Source organism: Artemia sp. Qi Xiang Cuo, chromosome 8, assembly GCF_049724085.1.
Source record: "Artemia sp. Qi Xiang Cuo chromosome 8, ASM4972408v1, whole genome shotgun sequence".
NCBI lineage: Eukaryota > Metazoa > Arthropoda > Branchiopoda > Anostraca > Artemiidae > Artemia > Artemia sp. Qi Xiang Cuo.
The window spans coordinates 4,895,073-4,917,819 of record NC_142801.1 but is presented as its reverse complement, the minus strand read 5'-3'; the positions used below and the strand labels follow the sequence as shown (position 1 = coordinate 4,917,819).

Genomic DNA, 22,747 nt, shown 5'->3' with positions numbered 1-22,747 from the left:
GATAACTCTTTTCAGCACTAAGGTGCCTCATGATCGAAATTGGGGCTAGGCAATAGAATAAAATTCAAGGCTCCGAAGCCAAGACACCATGATGATTTGTCAGTTTGATGGCTATATTTAAACTAAAAGAGTCACCAGCTCTTGAGGAAGAAGGCCTTGCGACTGGCAGGTTTGAATCAGCATCCCCGGGATTTCTCGGGAAGAGTAGTGTTAATCGATTCGACTAGCTTTCGGAGTGGGAGTAAAAATTGAGCTGCTTTTTATTTTAAAATTGATTCAGGACCGTGATTGATTCCTTCTTCAGTTAATAATTGATTTTTAATCGACCTAGTAAAAGTATCGCACACAAAAAAGCAGTAATATAAACAAAAAAAGAAAACATTAAAAAACACATGATGCCGAGAGAAAAATATACCACAGTGCCTAAAAAAATATACTAGAAAGGTGCATTGGTACCCTGGATCCTAGCCCTAGTTCTAATATTCCAAGGATTTTGGGATCAAGAAAACTAAGGTCTAATTGACTAAGCTAGCTTGGCTTGGCTATCATGTCCAAAAAGAAACTTCGTCTAGGCTTGTCACACCTGCCCAATATATAGGATTTCAAAATCAGCAATGCTTCTTTCAGTGATAGATCAGATCTTGGTCCTTACTCATAGGTCATCTCCTGCCTCTGGCCTTCCGCCCCGCTAAAAAGGACCTCCTGGGTCTTAGGTAGGGAATCAAGACTCTAGCCCCATGAAAATAGATCGCCTTAATGCTATGAAATATCATTAATTATAAATGAAAGATAAAATCGCCCTTCAGCTCTGTATCACTCACTTTCAGGCTCAGGTTTACCAATAGACCTACTAGGCCCGGGCCTAGGGGTGTAAAATGCCAGGGGGCGCAATGAATTATCACTGAATGATTTTTTTTTATTAACAAGAACTTCGCTGATGTGATCTATCGTCAAAGGACCAGGTGCACTCCGCCGCCGCGCTGCCCATTCACAGAAAAGTGACTTTAAACTAACACAGGTATTTCGTGACTACTTATAAACTGTCAGATATCTCCCAAGAATGCACAGCTGAGAGTTTGATATCACCTCTCTTTCATTACTTTTGGCTCGTCTCTTGCGTTCTATTAAGTGCTTCCACTATCCCCGAATTTTTGGGGATTTTCCCAAAAATGTCGCAAAAACGGAGCGGCAAGAACGCTTGAGCCTAGAGCAGACCATATTATAAATATTGATACTTATGTAATAAACGTACTCTTTTATATCAAGTCACGAAACCAGTCTCGAAAAACTCACCAGACGGGTCTATCCAGACAATAGACCGGTATAGAGCAATGCAATGCAAAGCGTGGTTTTCATTGTGATTATGATATTTAAACTGTTGTTTTTTTTGGGGCTTAGGGGAAAAAGGTACCTAGGTTAGGTTACGTATTTAATATATGGTATGCTTTACCCCCCCCCCCTCACCTCTAATTTGCAAATATATAGCCCAAATTTGTTTCTAAACTATTATATATTCATCTTATTTTATTTCATTAGCATTAACCAAACTTGACTTCTTTAGCAGTATATGAAAGAGTACGTTTAATATATAAGTATCTAAACATTGACGTTTGTAAATTCGGAATTCAAATATCTGAATTTAAAAAATGTTGACATTCCAATTATAATATTATATATCGCCACACACTAGTGCATGGCAACGTGATTGCCGTCGAATATCGATATTTGTAATTTAAAATTGGGACATCAGTATTTAAATAATATTGGCGTTTCGATTAGCATATTAAGTATCGCCACATACTAGGGCACGGTCACCGTCGATACCTTTGAATATCGATATTCTTAAATTTGGAATTGGACTATCAGTCTTTGTATAATAACGGCTTTCCGATCATCATATTAAGCAATGCCACACTCTAGTGCTAGGCAACCATCTAAAAAAAATTATACCCGGTCGTAAAGGCAACCGAAAAGATGCCTTTACACTATTTTTATCCTGGAAGCTGATTAATTACTTTTCTACAAAAATTGTTCACTATGAAAATGTATAGTTATAATAAAAAAATATGAAATAAAAAAAATACATCAAAATGAAAATACAAATTAAAAGTGTTTGTCATTAGAACTCACCTTTTCAGGTCAGCCCACAATAAACCAGACAAATGCTCATATAGTAGATGGTGTTGATCTCGAAGAAATCAAAGAGTTTGCAAAAGCCTTCAAAATGCGGCGCATGTCACTTGGATTAACTCAAACCCAAGTTGGACAAGCATTAAGTGCTGCTGCAGGTCCTGCTTATAGTCAGTCTGCTATCTGCCGTTTCGAAAGACTGGATATAACACCCAAAAGTGCGCAGAAGATAAGACCGGTGCTGGAGAAGTGGATGAAGGAAGCAGAAGAAAAGTAAGTCCTATAATCTCATTGACTCTGGCTACTCATGTCTACGTAACATAAACTTACACGAGTATAATGAATCAGTGTTTGAAGAACCGTGCTTTTTATAATGTTTGCTAACCTTGTCTTAAACCCGGTTTAAGAACCGGGTTTGTCAAAATGAACTAGTTCTTCTTTTTCTTCTTATAGGACATTCCCTGTAAAATAGTAGTTTCGAGATGTTTTTTTAGCCAGTTATTTGGTTTAGGACGGGGCTCAGTGGTGTGACTCTGTAAGCTGAGCCAGAGTCGACCCAGCTCTAAATGGGTACCAGGAGAATTATGGGGAAGGTAAGGAGGAAGGGTGTGCGAAAGCACAGGATGGCTGGCCTCCATCCCCCATTGCACTTTTTGGCTGAAGGGCCACGAAACGGAGATCAGCACCGCCGGAAGGGTCTAGTGCTGTCATACTCACTTGCGTTCATGCAGTGAAACTTGAAATTTCTACCTCAATAGGAAAATGTCTTTGTAAATAGTGTATATCTAATTGACTCACGTTCTGCACGAATCGATTCAGCAAGAAAAAAATTACCTTAGATGGTAGTTTTGTTTCTTAACTAAAAAAAAAAACTCTGTTGAGGCTTTTTGAAATTGAAAACCTGGGCTATTTTAACAATTAACCTTTTTTGGTGTTTAAAATATGTGTAAAAAATATAAAGGAAATGTGACTCATTGCGAAAAAAAGAACAGATCAGAAAACAAACATTTTGAGAACTCAAAATACAGCCCAAGGGATAAAACTTAACTATAGAAAATTTATATTTTCTTTAGTGGGGGAAGGAAAGTCTCTTTTACTATTTTACAAAAAAAAACTTTTCCATAATTATCAGTTTAATTGTATTTCAATCATTAAAAGAGTCAAACGAATTTGGTATTTCTATAATTTATCTTGAAATTTTGAATAAAATACTGAATGTAAATGTGAAATCATAAAAGGAAAGTTCTTTTCCTTTTATTCGGATAACTTTTGAAAGAGCCCTTGTTCTGTCACTCATTGCAAGAATTTTTTGTTACACCCTTGAAAAACCTCTTTATATCTAGAAGTATCTGCAAGTGTAGCTGTTCTCTCTTAAATTGTTATTACATATATGCTGCTGCGTATTATTGCGTTATTTCGTATATTGTTACATTATTATGCATCATGTTTTAAACATGATGATAATGATGATAATAAACAAATAATGATAATTAATTAATGTAATTAAATGAAATTAATATTAAATAAATAATTGTAATAAAAATAATTAAATAAATTTAGTTTGTTAAATTTATAGTTAGGTTAATATAACAAATTTATTTACTAAATTAATTATTTAGTACATTTATTATTTATTGTTTAAGTAATTTAATAATTAATTAAATAATACATAATACAACAAAAATAAATAATAAAGAATGATAAATAGTAAATCAATCACTAAATAATAGTACTTAATAAAATTAATGTTTAGTAAAATTATTGTAATTTAATTATATTAAAATAACAAGTTCATTATCAAGGTAATTATCTAGCTAATAATCTAACTATTAAGACTGGCGGTATAGCATTAGATAAAGGCGTGTCTTTGTTGTGGCTTTTTCAGCCGAAATCGCCATTGCTTTTTGAATTTTTCCGAGAACTCTGGTCTCAGTTATTTTTTTTTTTTTAAGGGTTCAAGGGAAAATCAGGAACATTTGAAGTTGCTTAACTCAGGAAAAGTCAAATCTGGTTGATCAGAAGCTGTTTTCACTTGGCCGACTTGGCCTAAACAAAACAATGGCCTAAACAATATTAACTTGGCCTAAACAAAAACAAGGTTTAAGGGATTGCATGGAAAATTTTGTGATTAAAAAAATACTGGCTATTTTAGCCATTACTTTAATATCAACAAGGAATATCTTATCTTTGATCATATATGGTCTCTCCTGTGTGGCTTTAATCCCTCTTAAGAATTTGGCTTGGTGTAAATTGTATGCATAATCAGCTGCTATTTTAAGTTTTTGGAAAACATACATGTCTCTCTTGCCGAAAACTTAACAACTCGACAAAAGAACAAAACCAGTGACAAAACGCTTGTTTTTTTTTTCTATGGATAATCTGTGAGTTTTGGACAGCCAATGGAGCCAATGGAGTGGCTTTTCATCCTTATTTTCTTTATTATGTATTCCCTTTTTTTCTATTTTTTCTTCGCAAAAGGTTTTGGCCTTCCACCCTCCGACGCTTTTTGTCATGACATCATATTTCAGTTTTTATTCATTCATTTCTTTCTGTTGTCTTAATTCTTCGGATTTTGTAGACTATGTCCATTCCCTGTGTTCCAAAACGATTTTGTAAATATTTTCGTGTTTTTTAGTGTATATTACACAAAGCCAACACATCCACAATAAATAAACCTTTGATTACAATGCCTTCTCAAGACCAGAACATAATTTGCACTTTGCTGACAATAAAACAAACAAATGACTGTGGATTGTCAGTTTAATATACATATGCTGATATTTATTGCTTAAATTTTCAAGAATTTTGTTTTTGATTAATGTCAAAAAAGTAAAAACAATTAAAATGTTTTTTTTTCCAATAAAGTGCAAATTATGTTCTGGCCTTGAGAAGGCATAGGGGTTGTCAGCACTACTCATGTTAATTTTTTCTCGTATTGAGTTTGACTCGATTATTTGTTGTAATTTCTGTTCATTTTTGGTTTCATTTATTTATTGATACTGTAGTGATTTGTGGTAGTTTTACGCTTGGAAGACTATTTGATTTTAATTCTTCTCGTTTTTGGTTTAATGGAGCTCTTTATTTTTCTTTAAAAAACTTGTTTTGTGGGAAAACTTTGTTAAATTAATTTCTGTTAATTTTTTATTGACATAGTCTTTTTCGTGAAATTCTTTTTATATATCTTTACGGTTTTTTCTATAAGAAACCATAGTTTGGCTTACTATTTGTATGCTGGAGAAGTTTTTTCGCCAATGTTTAATCCTGACACAAATAGTATTGTTTAATTTAATTTTCTACCTTCTCAAGCTGACCTAAAAGATAAAACATAATATCATTCCCAAAAAATTAATTCTATGCTCTTTGACAACTCGGGTGCACTTACAATCTTTCGATTTATTTACACTGTAAGAGCAAAAGTAGTAGTAATAGTAGTAGTAGCCCCGAAAGTTTCATCTTAATACACCCAGTCGTTCTCGAAATATTTCTGGGGTGTCTTATTGGTAACCATACACACAGTGGGTTGACATACCCAATAACCCTAGAGACATAGTTTCTTGGTTGTTCTATTATGCTGAACAAAATAAGTGTCTGAAAATCTTGTCTGAATGTGTTTCGAAAATGAATGGGCTTGGGAGGAGGGCTGCTTGCCCTCTAATCTCTTTTGACTCTTAAAACTTACACTAAAACTTTTGATTTAGTTCACCATCCGCCTAGATTTTCCTTGAAAGCTTCACATTCAACCTTTTAGCTTGCGTAGGAGCAGTAGCTGTAGTAGCATTATTAGCAGTATGTAAATAGCACCTTTGGTTTCTTCAACATCCCCTTCAACATATGCTGGAAGTTTAAGACCATGAACCGTTCCTGATGTATTTCTGATACGTCTTCTTAACAACCTGTGTGGACATGTTGTGTTTTGATTTAGTTCCATACAGTTTTAGTATTTCCAAAATTTTTTACCCTAATACCCTTAGCTGTAGTAGCAGCAGTGGTAGTAGAGTCAATAGTAGTAGCCTTAGCTTTAGTGGCAGTAGTTGTAGTAGAAGTATTAATAATAGTAGCAGTAGTAGTAGAATGAGTAGAATCAGTAATAGTATCAGTATTTGTAGAATGAATAGAAGCAGTAGCAATAGGATGCACACATTTTCTTTTGTTTAGTTCTGCACCCTCCACAACAGGCCCTGTTAGTTTCAACTTCACATACCAAACTAATTCTAAGATATTACTGTTATGCCCTTTTGACAACCCGCATACAGAATTTGGGTTGTGATTAGGTTGATTGCCCTCCCGCCCCTCCCTCCAAAAAAAAGTTCCTTGAAAATTTCACCTTCATACCCTTAGGCATAGTCAAAGGCAAGTTCCACGGAGGGGAAATACCCCCCGTGGAAAATACGGCTTTCCAAATTTGAGAATTTTTTGGGGTTTTGTTTTTATTTTCCATAGGGTGATGGAAATTTGGTACTTGTGTATTATACGCCACTCACTCAAGTTTATGCTGCTTAAAACTCAAAAACAAATCGGTTTCTTCGTTCCTTTGTTTCACCTTAGCATGAGAAAAGACAAAGACAAGTGACAGAATAGATGGGAAATATATAATTTGGGCTATATATTTGCAGCTACTTGTGTCTTATAGCCACCACACTCAAGTTCTGTCGAGAGGTGAAGTTTGGTTAATGCTAAAGATATAAAACAAAATATGATGGAAACATAATACTTTATCAACAAAATTATGGAAACTACAACAAAGAATTATGGAAGGGGGCCGCCTAGACCGCATTATATTAAATACGTAACCTAAACTAACCCAACCTAACCTAACCAAAATACCAACTAAATATTTAATTAAAATATAGCTACAATGTAGTACAAAGACTATAAAAACCGGTTATTGGCTCATGTTCGCGATACAAGATCTTGAGTGTCGTGGCTATAAGACAAGTGTACCTATTTGCACATAAGGGGAGGGGGGTAAAGTATTTGGACAGTTTGAGGTCAGAAAACAATTCTTACCTCATAATATGCAGAATAATTGTGCCTAACACATTTTGCATGCAGACCCGCTATACTTTACCCCCCGTCCCCCTAATGTGAAAAGTGCAAATATATAGCCCAAATTTGTTTCTAAAGTAACGATGAAACTAACGTAGAAACCGGTTTTTCTCGAGTTTTACACAGCGTAAACTTGAGTGAGTGGCGTATAATACACAAGTACCAAAATTCCTTCCGCCTACGGAAAACCATAAAAAACTCAAATAAAGTTTTCAAATTTGGAAAGCCTTAATTTCCACGGGGGGGGGGGGGCATTTTCCGGGGTGTAAACGCCGGCCACAAGTTGTAATAGCAGTCATAGTAGTAGTATTTATATTACTAGTAGCACTATCAAATGTAATAGTGATAGTACTGCTAGTAGCAGCAGTATTAACATATTGCCTTTACAAGTAGTTGCAATGGAAGCAGTAGTTGAAGTAGTAGTAATTGTACTAAATGTAGCAGTGACAGAAGTATTAGTAGTAGCGTGCACATATTGCCTTTTGGTCAGACGATTTTTCCCTTTTAGCTGATTTTCCACTTTCCTGAAAGTTCCAAATTAATATACCCGGTCATTCATGAGTTACGCCTTTTTGACAATCCGTATACACATAACATGTTTTGATTTAGTTCAACATTCCCCTCAACATATTTTGAAAAGTTCACCTGAATTCCCTTTATCTTTTTGGGAAAGTAAAGTTTAAACATGCATACTTTTCTCACTAACATATACGATATGTAAACAATGGACAAATTGCATAACTTACAGCCGTTAACCTGATGACTGTGGGGAGGCTGACAACCCCAAAGACATGATTATTCGACCTTTCAACAATGCTGAACAAAACAGTTCTCTTAAAATTTTGATTGGATGTGTTTTGGCGAATGAGAGACTTATGGGGGAGGGGTTGGCTGCTCTTAGTTCGATTTTGACTATTAAAAAGGGCACAAGAACTTCCGAATTCCAATCAAATTAGTGCCATCCGATCCGAAGTTTATACAACCAACCGTTCCATAAAAACCTTATATGCCAGGGGTATAACTTACAGCCCTTACCCCTTGGCTCTGGAGCGTTGTGTCCATCCTGAAGGCATTGTTTAATGCTCTTTGGACTTTTGTGGACAAAATGGCTATCTCATAATTTTAATCAGAAGCGTTTGGGGAAAAGAGGGTGTCAGGGAGGGGAAAAGAGGGTGTCAGGGATGGGGGCTAGTTGCCTTCTATAACTTTTTACTCTTAAAAGGGAACTAGAACTTCAAATTTCCCATCAAATGAGCTTCCTGTACAGTTCACATACCCAACCTTTCTATAAAAAGCTTATATGCCCCCGGGGAATAGACTATGGGGGGTTGTGTTAACCCCAAAGGCCTTGTTATCTGACTTTTGGACTGTTTTTGAACAAATGATTATCTCAAAATTTCCATCGGATGCATTTTGGGAAAATATACCGTAAGGGAGGGGGGGCTAGAAGCCCTTCAATCATTTTGACTCTTAAAAAGGGCACTAGAATTTCTCAGTTTATACAAACCGCCCCTTCGAAGTTTATACAACCACCCTTTCCATTTAAATCTTATATGCCCCCGGGACCTAACTTCACCCTTGACCAGAGTGCTGTGGGGGGTTCTTCAAATACATAATTGCTGGACATTTAACTACGCTTGACAACATGGCTATTTAAAAATTTTTATTTGATGTATTTGGGGAAATGTTGAGACTAGGGAGGGAGAGCTGGTTGCCCTCCAATCACTTTTAACTATTAAAAGGGGCACGAGGCGTTGCCATTTCCATTCAAATGAGCTCCTTTAGAAGTTTTACAACAACTCCTTCTATACGAAGTGCTCTGGTCTTAAACAAAAAAAAAGACCCTAGCTGCCCTCCAATCACTTTGACTCTTAAAAGGGCACTAGAACTTTTGATTACCAATCCACTAAGCCCCATTCGAAGTTTATGCGACCACCCTTTCTATAAAAATCTTATATGCCCCCAGGGTATCACTTACAACTCTTGTCCTGAGGGCAGTGGGGTGGTTGTCATCCTCAAAGACAAAATTTTTGGACCTTTTAACTACGCTAAACCAAATGGCTGTATCTAAAATTTTGATTGATTGTGTTAAGGAAAATGGTGGGCTTGGGGGAGGGGCTTTGGGAGGTGATTGCCCTCCAATCACTTTTGAGTATTAAAAAGGGCACTAGCCCTTTCAATTTCCAATTGAATTAGCCGTTGTTGAAGTTTCTACGACAACTCCTTCTATACGAAGTGCCCCGGTCTAAAAAGAAAAGAGGATAAATAACACAATTTGCCCACATCGCTCTTTACTTAGGCAGCGCAAATGTTAGATCATGTAGTTTATAGTAACGAATTGTATGTAGAGAGCAATTCTTATAATAGTAACCGAAACTCTAATAAAAGGAGTTTTGATTCCAGTACTACTGCTAGTAAGCTACTAACAGCACATTGCATTGCAACATCAATCTACCTGAGAGGGCACGCTCTTCCTCCTCCCAAATCTTTTCAAAACTTCAATCTTTACCCTTTCTATGAAGTTTCAGTTTCATTGAAATCCTTCCTTGTGACTTTTTTCCGTCCTATTCAGGGACGACCTGCTTGGTCGCAGATGGATAGCGAATCTTTGGCAATCTATCATCCTTCTTTCGTCGAACGTGCCTAGCCATCTCAACCTTTTTTGCATCATAGTCCTAGGTAGATAGAGCCATATTTTGCGTAAGTTTCTAGTTTTACATTCGGTTATTCAAATCCGCAGACAATTTTTCTGGAAAAAATTAAAAAAACTTGCTCTGCCATCTGAAGCGCCACGTTTCAGAGCCACGCTTGACCATCATCATCTCCGTAGCTTCCAATATTCTAATCCTGGTCGGCAGACTTCTCTTCCTATTTTTTCAAACTTTCTCAACCGTGAAAAAAACCCTGAACTCTAGCTGTTCTCCTTTTTAAATCTTCATTGCATCTACCATCTTTACTAAAAATGCTACCCAGAGAAGTAAAATTATCTATTTGACTGATCCATCTGTTATCGAACTTGTTACCCAACACCATCTCTTGTTACCTGATCCAACTTGTTGCCCAACACCATCCCTTCACCTTTATTGGTGAAACCAATCCTTCCCTTCACCATCCCTTCACCTTCCCTTCACATCCTTCCCTTCACGTCCCTTCACCATCCCTTCACCTTTTGCACACTGAACTCACAAACCTTCCAAAAATTTTTTCATTTTGCTAATCTTTGTGATTTGGAATCTCAAATCATCTGTATAATCTAAATCTAGGAGAGTGTTTACCTTCCCATTGTATTCCATGCTCTCCCATAGCTTTTGTCAGGTTCCTTAGGACCAAGTCCATAAAAATAAACCATTTTAACGAGGATAGGACACAATCCTGCTTACCTGATTCAACCCAAAACTAGCCATTAACCTCACTTTTTACCCTAAAGACAGCAATATTACTTTTGTACCTAGCACTAATCACTATAATGTACGTATCTAGAATCAAACAGTCAAGGAGGCACACTTGTGCCTCTATAAAGAGGCGACCCACCACAATGTTAAGCGATTTCAGGTCCTAGAGGTTGCAGAGAGACGGCGGTAATTGCATTTTGTAGCCCAAGCTCAAACTAAGAAACTTGCAAAATTTCATCCTCCTCCGACTTTATCTTCATGGGGTAAACTGGGCCGGAAGTTTGGACCCTCCCACCACAGCCCCCCGTTAACGTTGTCCGATTGGGCTGAAATTTAGAGGTTAAGCTTTTCTAGGGCCCGGGAGCTTATCCGCGAAATTTCAGCTCAATCCGATCACTCCTTCCCTGTTTTCAAAAAACCAAATATAGCCACTTAAAATTCATCTCTTTTTTTTTTCTTAGCCACGCCTACAGGCCACAGTTGGCAACGGATCCGGTTGAATGAGGACTCATTCGAAGCAGAATTCGACCTGTTAGGGCCTTTTGATATTTTCAGACCGAAAAAATTATCCCCCGAATTTACATTTACGAAAAACCTCGTTTTCCTATATTAGCCCATGTTAATTTTTCCCTCCACAACCCCCCTTTAACGTTGTCTGATCGGGCTGAAATTTAGAGGATAAGCTTTCCTGGGGCCTGGGAGCTTATCGTCGAAATTTCAGCTCAATCTGATCACTCCTTCCCTGTTTTCCAAAAACCACATATCAAGATTTTTGGGAATTTGCTTGCGTCGAAAATACCTTCTATTTGCTAAACAACAATTACTATTGTGTTTGTATAGTCCAGCGGCTAAGATTCAGACTTTCAGGCGGAAAACTCGGGTTCGATTCACCATCAGAGCAACTTTTTTATATACTTTGAAAAGAAACTCAGTTTCTTTTTTAAATTATTTGAAAAAAATTACGTTTTCTAAAGAGTTAAAGAGGCTGAGTTACAAGGTCGACCCTTAAAACGTACAGGGATTAGGAGGAACAGTTGGGGGGGCTGTTAAAGAGGCTGAGTCACAAGTTCGAACCTTAAAACTTACAGGGATTAGGAGGCACCCTGTACGACGTGATTTGAGTATTCAGGAATTAAAAGCCTTAACACAAGAATGTTCAAGAGCGGGGGGTTTGGGGGGTGGCAGCCCCCAACTTTAACTCCTGACACGATCAGCTAACAGTTAGTCAAGCAATTATAAGTAATAAACTGTACAAAAACGTGCAGAAATTATTTGAAAAAAACTACGTTTTCTAAAGAGTTAAAGAGGCTGAGTTACAAGGTCGAACCTTAAAACGTACAGGGATTAGGAGGCACAGTTGGGGGCTACCACCCCCAAACCCCCCGCTTTCGCAGCCTTTAAATATAAAAAAAATTTCTTTAAACTGAAAGTAAGGAGCGACATTAAAACTTAAAAAGAACAGAAATTATTCCGTATATGAAAGAGGCTGTGCCCTCCTCAACGCCTCGCTCTTTACGCTAAAGTTTTTATTGTTTAAAAAAAGAGTTGTGAGAAAGTCAAACTTTAGCGTAAAGAGCGAGGCGTTGAGGAGGGCACAGCCTCTTTCATATACGGAATAATTTCTGTTCTTTTTAAGTTTTAATGTCGCTCCTTACTTTCAGTTTAAAGAAATTTTTTTTATATTTAAAGGCTGCGAAAGCGGGGGTTTGGGGGTGGTAGCCCCCCAACTGTGCCTCCTAATCCCTGTACGTTTTAAGGTTCGACCTTGTAACTCAGCCTCTTTAACTCTTTAGAAAACGTAGTTTTTTTCAAATAATAACTAATAAGGAGCGACGCGGCTCAATAGTAAACATAACTCTAAAAAATAGAATTTTGATATCAATTGATATACCAAACGAATCGAATTATTGTGCTGATTCCAAATATATAAGATTCATTAAGTTTGGTTTTACGCATCAAAGGCTACTAGCCATAATAAAAATTTACCTGATTTTTGAAAAAGAGACGAAACACCCCCCTAATATAAGGAATCTCTTTTAAAATCCAACCATCAGATTCAGCGTATCAGAGAACCATGCTGTAAAGGTTTCAAGCCCCATCTTCAAAATGTGGAATTTGATTTTTTTGCCTAAAGAAAGATGACGAATGCGTGTTTATTGATATTTTTTTTTCGAACGATGATCGTATCAAACCAATGGTCCTAGAATATCTGAAGATGGCTCATTCAAACGGAATTTAAAAGTTCTAGTTGCCTTTTTAAGTGACCAAAAATATTGGAGGGCATCTAGCACCCCTCCCACGCCCCTTATTTCACCCATATCCTTCAATCAAAACTTTTAGATAAAATTTAAGTTTAGTTTTACACATCAGAGGCTACTAGCCAGAAAAAAATTTGCTTGATTTTTATAAAGAGGGACGAAACATCCCCCTAATACAAGGAAACTTCATGAAAATCCAACCATCAGGTTCAGCGTATCAGAAAACCATACTGCCAAGTTTTCAGTATTCAGTGGGGGAAAAACAGCGGAAAATTCTAAGATAGGTTTAGTGTCGGTTTAAGCTAATCGGTTAGAAGTCGTCAAAAAGTTATGTATTGAGTTTTCACATTCAGAGGCAGCGATAACGTGCGGTGAGCGTTCAATCCTAAAGATATTAAATTAAAAGAAAACAGGTACTAAAGATATTTCATGAAACTTTGTGAACTGAAGATAAAAATAAAAGCCTATTTTCACTCTGGTATTAGAAATATTTTTAGAAGCCAAAGTACCCATAGGTTTTTTCGTCCTAAATTTAAGAATATATCAGAATCAACGCAGAAGTGTTGACTTATTACAGAGCATTGTATCTCCCATTCATCCTTTTCATATAGCTAAAAAAATGACATTTGAACAATAGAGAACAAAAAATTAGGTTTGACAACTTATTAGCAGACGCTGTTCCTTGCGAAACGCGGGATTGAACCACAGCACCTGTGATCAGGGAACCGCAGCTTGGTCCACTACGTTATCGCAAGGTATCTTGGGAGTTGATTCTTTTAGGAATATATTTACTTACTACCGACAGTAGAACCGAAAAAAAAACAGCGTATAAACGGATGTATAAACAGCGATGTCTTGTGGTGGCATGTGGTGGCGATGTCTTGTGGTGTGCGCATGTCTTTCGATTCAATCGAAAGACATGCGCAATCTACACAGAATAAACTGTTACTATAGACATTTATTTAAATCTTCATTTTACTAAGTTAATGAAAAATTACTTACAGTAATGTATATTTGCGTACTAGCTGTTATGGCATAGGTCTGGAAGATATTTGTTAAGCGGGGGGGGGGGGTCCTGTAGTCTCAAGAATCGATTTTGCTGTCAAGTCTTACAACTCCTCGTCAGCCTTCAGATAAATACCGAAATTTGTTTAGAGGGAGACATGGGCGTAGGCAGCATCCTGTGTAGAGGGGGGCAGCCGCTTCTGTGATGGAGGGGGGAGGGGTCTTACTAATACTTCCCGAGGTCCTTAGAATATAGGTCTTTAGAAACTAGTCATCCTATAACAGTTTCAATATAAGAACCTATGGGGCTTCTGGTGGATTATAAAAGCTCTGACAGATGGCAGTGTATGTTTTTAAAATGTCTGACCTTAATTAATACTTTTACCAAAAATATCAGTTTAGATCAGGTTTTAAGGTGATTAACTCTGGAATTTTGGTCAATTTTGTCTGAAAGCCTACGCCTAATTACGAATACTAGAAAACTCGCGTTGTAAAGTCACATTGTATTCTCTTATTATATGCCTGTTTTTGACAGCTTCCTAGATGTGCCATCTTCACCAGTATGCTGTTAGTATTTTTTCATCATGCGGGATAGTGAACTCCCATGTTCGGCCACAATACCTGAGGTAAATTCTGCATGCCGTACCAAGGTGTCCAAAAGTGGTCTATCCTTGTAAAGTCTGTGTAAACAGCAAATTTAAGGGTTGAAGGCAAGCTTAAAACCCAAAACTGTGTTAATTCTGGCGTTGTTTAATCCTGTCAGAACACTAGGTGAACTGAAGTTACATTTTTTCCTGTTAAATTTCATTCAAGATAAAATTCTAAAAGTAAAACGGAAGAGAAAAGAAAAAAAAGGTGGCTGTGATCCAGAAGAAAATAAAACAGCAATTTTTTTCTGTCTTATTCTACAAGAAGTCAGTTGGATTCTCTAGAAGTGCCATGGCTGTCCCTAGAGGAACGCTGCAAGACTACATAAAAAAAAGTTGAGAAGCTGAATATCGCTCTAGATATTATGGACCTAAGTTTACATACACCCTGTTACAACACATGATAAATATTTACAGAGGAACAAGAAAAAGGACTAAAACTTGAAAACGATAGCTGATATGCTTTCGACTGTAGTCCCATAGAAGCGTGTCAATTTGCATACACTTATGCCATTATTAAGAGTATAAGAGTACCGGATAACGGAACTGCAAAGGCAGTGGAGGAATTACAGGTAAAAATTGTTACCGTGGTTTTATGGAGCGCCTTAAAACTCTATCAGTAAAAACGCCAGAAAGTACAAGCCTATGACGGCCAACTGCTTTCAACCGTCACAGTGTAGGAGCTTTCTTTAACCACTTGGAGCGAGGCCTACATAAACACATGTTCAGACCACAAGACATTGAAAAAGTAGCAACTGAAGAACTTAAGGTCCACTTTTGGAAGGAGACTGGATCAAGAGACTTTGCGCTAACTGACGAGATGGATATTGTCTTAAAGACAGAAGTTAAAATAAAACTGCCACCACTAAAAGGTAGAACACCAAGATTAGCGGAGCGGATTACTTTTGGTGTTGATCAGTCAATGAATAATTAGAAATTAATACTCTTTAGTTTTTTTCTAAACCTTAATGAAATTAATTTTGTAATTTTTTACGCTGACCATATTCTTTCTTAATATTATAGCCAAAAAACAAGCTTTAATGTTCCCCTGGTAGCTTTTCTTTTTCTTTTGTCCGGTGGCCAAACATAAGCCAGAGACGGCCGAACCAGTGCTGGGGTGGCCCAGGTTTGGCACTCTTGACCACTTGGATAGAGAGGCATCCAGGTGGAAAAATGGAGGAGTATTTCTAATTGTCTTTTTCAAGGATGGTATTGAATGAGTTACTTTTACTTTGGCATGCTCAGCAACTTCTTATCGCTTGAATCAACTCATAGAGAATTAAACAAGTCAAAATCAGCCGATCGTGGGCCAGTCTCCTATCTATATATCGGACCGAAAATCAATATTGAAGATTGAAACGTAAATGTTGATATCGCAAACGATATTTGGAAATTTCTGTTTGTTTCCAGCTTTTTTAACCATCTACCAGGTAAAATCCAACAAAAAATTCCAACATACGAAAAGTTCTCGTTAATGTCTAGCGTAAATTTGAAGTTCTAGTGGGGGGGGGCAGCTGCCCTCCCCTGCCCCCTTCCCTACGCCCATGCAGGGAGAGGCAGAATGGGAATTAGAAATTGATTTTTAATCTCCCTTCAATCCAGGGAATATTTTTTACTGAGTGTGCAATATTAGTAGGATGAGGTGGTGCTTCCCCTTTCATTGAAGAAATATTTGTGAAATTGTGGGGTGCCTCTGTTTTAAACCCAAAATTCTATGTAAAAATAACAAATGGTGCCAGAATGACATGTTTAATATTGGGAAAATTATAGTAATAAAGAAAAAAATACGTACTTCCTAACTTTCCCTTCGAAATCAAAGCATCAGTCGAAAACTACAAAAAGGCGCCAGTCAATTTTGCTAACTGGTTTATTGGCTATAATATCACTTGAGACCGATACTCCTCCAACAGTCGGTAAAATCGAAGTAAATAATACAGAACTGTATCAAACCATGGTAAGCTCAGTAAAATGACAACGGAGCATTACATATAGCAATTTTTTACTTTGAAAACTAAGTAACAAGGGCTTTGTGCCTCATCAAAATTGTTACACGTTCAGGTTTCTTAAGGGGCGTCGGGACCTTTGGGCCCGACAAAGGTTTTGTGCCTCATCAAAATGTTTACTCTTTCAGGTTTCTTAAGGGGCGTCGCGACCTTGTTGAATTCGTCAGACTTCCAGGATTGAATAAGATCCGCAAACGAAGAACATCGTTTTCCCCTGAAGCAGTTGCTCTACTCTCCCAGTATTTTGAAATCAATAAGCAACCGACAGGTAAGGTTATGTTTCAGTTTCTATTGTTTTTTTTATTTATTTTCATTAAACTGTTTTTTTTTGTAATTTATTTAAAAGATAGCTATATAGGTTTTAAACCTTAATGGCTTTTTGCTTTGTAATGTTTTTGCTTCCAGATAAAAATTTCTGTCTGACACACATTCGAGTAGTCTATAGCCTGTCTTCCTCTGGAATGAATCATCTCCGAGGAATAGGCACCTGACTGTTTAACTGAAATGCAGTTTGTTAGCAAATTAAAAAGTGAGCTAAACTTAAGCTCGTATTCAAAACAATATAAATGCCCCAGGTTTTTTTTCTAAAAAAAATTTCAACATAAAAAATGGAATTCTCTAAGGACACGAGTTTTCGTCTTTCAAGAGAATGAAGTAAACAGTCTAGGTAAGCAACTAAGCTACAAACCAATGAACGTAAGAAATCAAAATTGGAACCCGTCAACGTTCAAAAGCTAGATCTTCAAGAAAATATCCAGTGTTGTTGTAGCTCCGAAAAGGAGAACAGGCAAAGTTTTCCAAAGGACCTTATATATATATAAAAATATATATATATATATATATATATATAAATATATACAAAATATATATAAAAGGCAATGTTAAAAAAAATCGAATTTTCATATATCCAGGGATTGAAATAACCAGTTTAGCTCATTAACAAAGGCTAATAGCCTGGGAAGGAAATTCAGGGGTCTCTCCCCCCCCCAAAAAAATGCCCTATTACCAAGATGAGGTTGTCTAAAGCAAAATGGATAACCATCACTTCTAAAATTGCTTTATCTATAAATCATCCAGGGCTAGCATAGCGCAGAGAACAGGCAAGAAAGTTTCCCAAAGAATTCATGATACATAAAACCTTTTTGAATAAAAAATTAAATTTTCAAAAAAACTAAAATTTTCGTATTTCTAGGGAGTGAAGTAACCAGTTTAGCTCATCAGTTAGGCTACGAGCGAGAAGTAATCCGAATATGGTTCTGCAACAAACGTCAGGCTATGAGAAACTCTTCCAAATGTCTTGGACGAAAAAAGGGCAAACAATTAACTATCCCAGAAAAACCAAGTGTTTCTAGTACAGAGGCATCTATGGAGACGTCGGAATCGCCCCAGAGTGTACATGACGATGGTGATGTTAGATTGGCGGACCCGTTAGAAATAGACCCGTTAGAGCGCCATGAGGCCGAGGCTGTCCTTAATTAAATGTACTTCGATCTAAAAGATCTTTTCACTTGGAGTATAACATGTTGTGCATTATTTTTTACAGTGATATCGTCATATATAAAAGTCTTTTTTTTACATTTTGTGTGTTCTTTTAGGCTCTTATATTATAATATTTGTAAATTTTTAATATTGTTTACAATTTTTTAAAGGTTTCCATATTAGAAATTTTGCTTTTTTTATCGTTATTTATATATATATTTTTTTGAAAAATGCTGGAGGATAAATGCTTCGTTTTTGTCGTTATTTTCAATATACCACTTAAAGAAGAATAAGGCCAATTAAATAACGCATCTATTGCTTAAATAATGACGAAGACCACACTGCCTTTCCAACATTCAAAATGTAAGAATTTAATTGAAGATTTTTGAGCGATTTACATAATTACTGGTTTTAATATTTGTATTAGATTTAGCTGATGGTGGCTATTAGTCATACAGCCGAAATTGTATCCTTTAGCTCTTCGGCTCTATAGCCAAAATCATAGCCCTAAGATTTTATATTTTTTTCATCGTCTTTAGAAACTTCTTCATTACCTTCTTATATTTTGTATTTATTTTTCTTGTGACAAAACATATAGAAACAATAAATTCTGGTGCAACTTAAGGAATCAAACTTCTTTGGGAAAAAGCTGAGTGATGAATCCTTTGTTATTATTATATGGTATCAAAGAACAACTGAAAGACGTGAACGTCCCATGTGGAAACAGAAAATCCTGGTTCAAACTCATTCATGGAAGTCAAACTCTGGTGATCATTCAGTGATTTCCCTTTTTTTTTTTTTTTTTTTTTTTTTTTTTTTTTTTTTTTTTTTTTATAAAATCACTGAATGACCAATCCTTTTTGAATATAATATTTTTTATACACCATATGAAAAGAAAAAAAAACAATTAATTGTTATCTGGTACCCTTACGAACAAATATATGCGGCATGAAAGAACGGAAAATTCTGGTCCTAATCCGTTCCCGGAAATGAAACTCTGGGAATCAGTTTTTTTTTAGAAAATAAACGAGTGATAAATCTTTTTTTTTAGTACACCATTTGAAGAAGAAAACGGCTAATTAATGATTGTATCTGGTACTCTCATGAACAAATATATTCTTCATTTAAAAACAAAAAATTCTGCTGCAAACCTGTTCCTGGAATTCAAACTCGGGGGATAATTTTTTTTTTTCAAATAGTCCAATGATAAATTCTTTTTTATTACTATATTTTTAGTACAACATTTGAAGAAGAAAAAATAATTAATTTTTTTTCGGAGGGGGTTTTACTAAAAAAAAGTTATTTTTTATTTTTTTAATTTTAATTTTAATTATAGTTTAATTTTTTTATCTGATACTCTACATCTAATATATGCCGCATGTATGAACGAAAATTTCTGGTGCAAACCCGAACCTGGAAATCAAACTTTGGGATTTTTTTTTAAAACAGTTGAATGATAAATCTCCTTTTTTTTATTTTGTTTTTAGTATGCCATTTAAAGAAGAAAAAGGCCAATTAATGGTCTTATCTATTACACTAATGTAAAAATATATGCCCATATGTGAAAGAAAAAATTCTAGGATAGAGCTGAATTCAATATATGATCTTGGACTGAATTCAATCTGATCATTGATTGACTGGTTACAAATGGCTCCTTAAATAAGTTGTATAGTTATGCTAGACCGGGTGATAGTTCCAGGTCCATGTCCATTTTACCGGTCTAGAATTTTATTTTCATTGAAATATAATATATCGTGCATTATTGTTCATATATGATGACACGCTCTTTTGTATAGTTATGCTACACCGGGTGGTAGTTCCATGCCCATGTTCATTTTACCGGTCTAGAGTTTTATTTCATTGAAATATAATATATCGTGCATTATTGTTCATATTGATGCTGTCATTTGTATGGGGAAAACCCAGATTTTCCTTTTGCAAAAGATTCCCTTTTTGGCTCATATTGTACAAAAAGATTGTATGTACATATGCATTTTGTTTAATAAACTACATAAAAAGAATGTTTTTGAGACACAATTGCTTGGCAAAGATCCAGATGATTGTGATAGTATTTAAGCAGAGGCTCAAGTATATGGCTTTATATTATTTGAAATAAGTTCCATGATTTAAATCGTAAATTTAAAAAAAAAGTTTTTTTTTAAAACTAGTTTTTTTTTAAACTAGTTTTTTTTTAAACTAGTAAAAAAAAGACAATTGGGAAGGAAGGCTCAAGTTTCCAAATTTCCACCTATGATTTTCTTTTTTAACAGAGGCATAGTTTCAGTACATATTTCATTGATAGAAAAAAAAAATAGATAACTAATTACAGCATAAGGCTTTTTCGGTTTCTTGGGCATTTTGACATATTCTTGGCAATCAGAAAATTTTGTCATGCAGGGGGAGGGGGTGCATTTTTCTATTTTGATTTTTCTATGGTTTTTTTTGGGACATTGTCAGGTGAACTCCCTATTTTACCCTCTTTTCTACAAGTATAGCCAAAAAAGCTGATATATGTATTTAATTTTTATTTTCTTTTAAAGGGGTTAAGAGGCTTTAAAATAACAAAAAAAAAACTATTTTTTTTTTTTTAAAAAAAAAATTACAAAAATGCCTGAAGCCAACAGGACAGCATGCATTACTGTGCTTTCTTAACAATTTTTATCTTGAGGATACTGAAACTTAAAATCGTTATTTTATTTATTCGTAGATTGCAACTTTTTACTGAATTGAATATAATTTACTGTAATTATGAAATTAGTCTTTTCTCATAGGTCGTTTTTCTATAAAAACGTTTTCCTTAGAAACTTGCAGTGTGAGCGTAGCTAAGGGGCAAGGGCGAGAACTGACTCCTGAAAAACACGTTCTGTAATAAGAAAAATCTCAGAAGCAAAAGTAAAGCCAGCTATGATAGAATAAAATAAATTGCCTTCTTTCCCTAATTTGCAAGTTTTCCCCCTAAGAATCCCTAGCCACATCCTTGCTTGCAAAGACAATCTCTGAGATCTCCCCCTCTATGATGCCTTTAGGTGTAATCTATTTGTTAGCAAAAAGCATAAATGAATTCTTGTAAACTTAAAATAATATATTACTCATTGAATGTGGTGGCTAGATTATTACCCGACCGTAAGTTCTACCTGAAACTAGTGACAACACTGTCAAATTATTGGGTTTCCATTTCCGGGAAGACTGGGAAAAATTTCGAGAAAACTGAATATTTTGTGTTAAGTAGTGCGAAATCCACGTGTGTCAAAACCGTGTAGACTTTTTTTGCATGTGTATGAAGGCTGAAAAATGTTAATCAGTTTTGGCAGCTAATCAATTGTTCCCTTCTGGGTTATTTCTGAACATAAAGTAATGGGTGTGTCTTGGATAACTGAGGGAGAGCAGTGCCGAAAAGGGATATATATCAGAGAGGAACATCTTCGTTAACTGAAAGATAATTATGTCACAAAATTATAACCAAAATTTTCCAAAAATAAGAAAAAGTGATCTTTTTCTTAGGTTCTTTTTTAACCAGAATATTTCTTGGATCTTTGCACTCTGCAGCTTTTCTTACCCAGACCAAAGAGACATTACATAAACATGGAAAGCCAACATTTATTTTTTCTCATTAGCTAGCTATTGGACTCGGCTTTGTCTTTTCTGACACCAGAATCAGCCAAGAATCATCATAGTAAAGTGTATCAAACTAAACAACATTTATCACCATAATTCCACCTCTAGATACGAGCACGCATGCCGCCAGGAGTTTTTGTCAGGAGAAGCCTATTAATGCCAGGGGCTTTGCTTTTACCAGGATTTAAATTAGAGTACCGCATTTCCTTCTTTTGATGCATTTTAGTATGTCTGTTGATGCCAATTGGGGGCAGTGGGGGGTTTATTTCCACGCTGAAATATAAAGCTAGAGAATTTATTTGTAGGTCCTGAGTTTGATGTGGTAGTTGTTCAAATGGAGGGAGGTTTATGATTTTGACAGTGTTCCGACTTGAACATGATTAGTTGAAGAGGACAGCTTGAATTAATTGTTTGTGGCTGAACTTGTAGGGGATTCTTATAACCTTGGGGTACTTTGACTTCGATACTCCAATCAACGCGCTTCAAATCTGCCATCGCTTGTTTGCACTGGGTATACCCTATATCTAATATTATGTCAAAGTAATAACAATTGTGTGTAATAGTTTCTTCAATATCTATGGTTTTTGATGTTTTTTCTAAATGTAAGACTTACCTCTCATGAAGGCGGCTCATTAATTAGTACCTGTTGTAACTATTTTCTTTGGGGATATTTATTATTTAATGATATGTAATTTTGCTTAAAAGAAATTCAGCCTTGTCGTGGAATATTTTATTGTTTCTTAATTAATATTATATGATTTGTATTGATATTTAGTTTTTGTATTTTAGACTGCAATTATAGATTTTTTTTAATCTAATTTTATGATTCAGATATGTAAACTTTGCCGCTGTTGAGTCTTGAAATTTTCTTCTGGATAAAGAAAAGATCGGCAATTTCTCTTTATCTATGGTTTTTGATGTTTTTTCTAAATGTAAGACTTGCCTCTCATGAAGGCGGCTCATTAATTAGTACCTGCTGTACTTATTTTCTTTGGTGATATTTATTATTTAATAATATGTAATTCAGATATGTAAACTTTGCCGCTGTTGAGTCTTGAAATTTTCTTCTTTATAAAAAAAAAGATCGGCAATCTCTTGTATTGCAATGCTAATTCAAACCACGCAGAATTGAGTGTTTAACAGTGGATGGAAACAACAAATAAGGAAAAAAA

General features: G+C 35.6%; 1 protein-coding gene across 1 annotated transcript in view; it reads left to right on the top strand.

The window, feature by feature from the left end:
- pdm3 (POU-domain protein pdm3) overlaps positions 1-18,721 on the top strand; it is a 101,235-nt gene extending 82,514 nt beyond the window's left edge. Inside the window, exons 7-9 of the mRNA XM_089092818.1 lie at positions 2,139-2,403; positions 16,610-16,749; positions 17,674-18,721. Coding sequence (XP_088948944.1) covers positions 2,139-2,403; positions 16,610-16,749; positions 17,674-17,960 — 692 coding nt within the window. The 3' untranslated portion in view covers positions 17,961-18,721. The remainder of the gene's footprint in view (positions 1-2,138; positions 2,404-16,609; positions 16,750-17,673) is intronic.
- Positions 18,722-22,747: the final 4,026 nt, after the last annotated feature.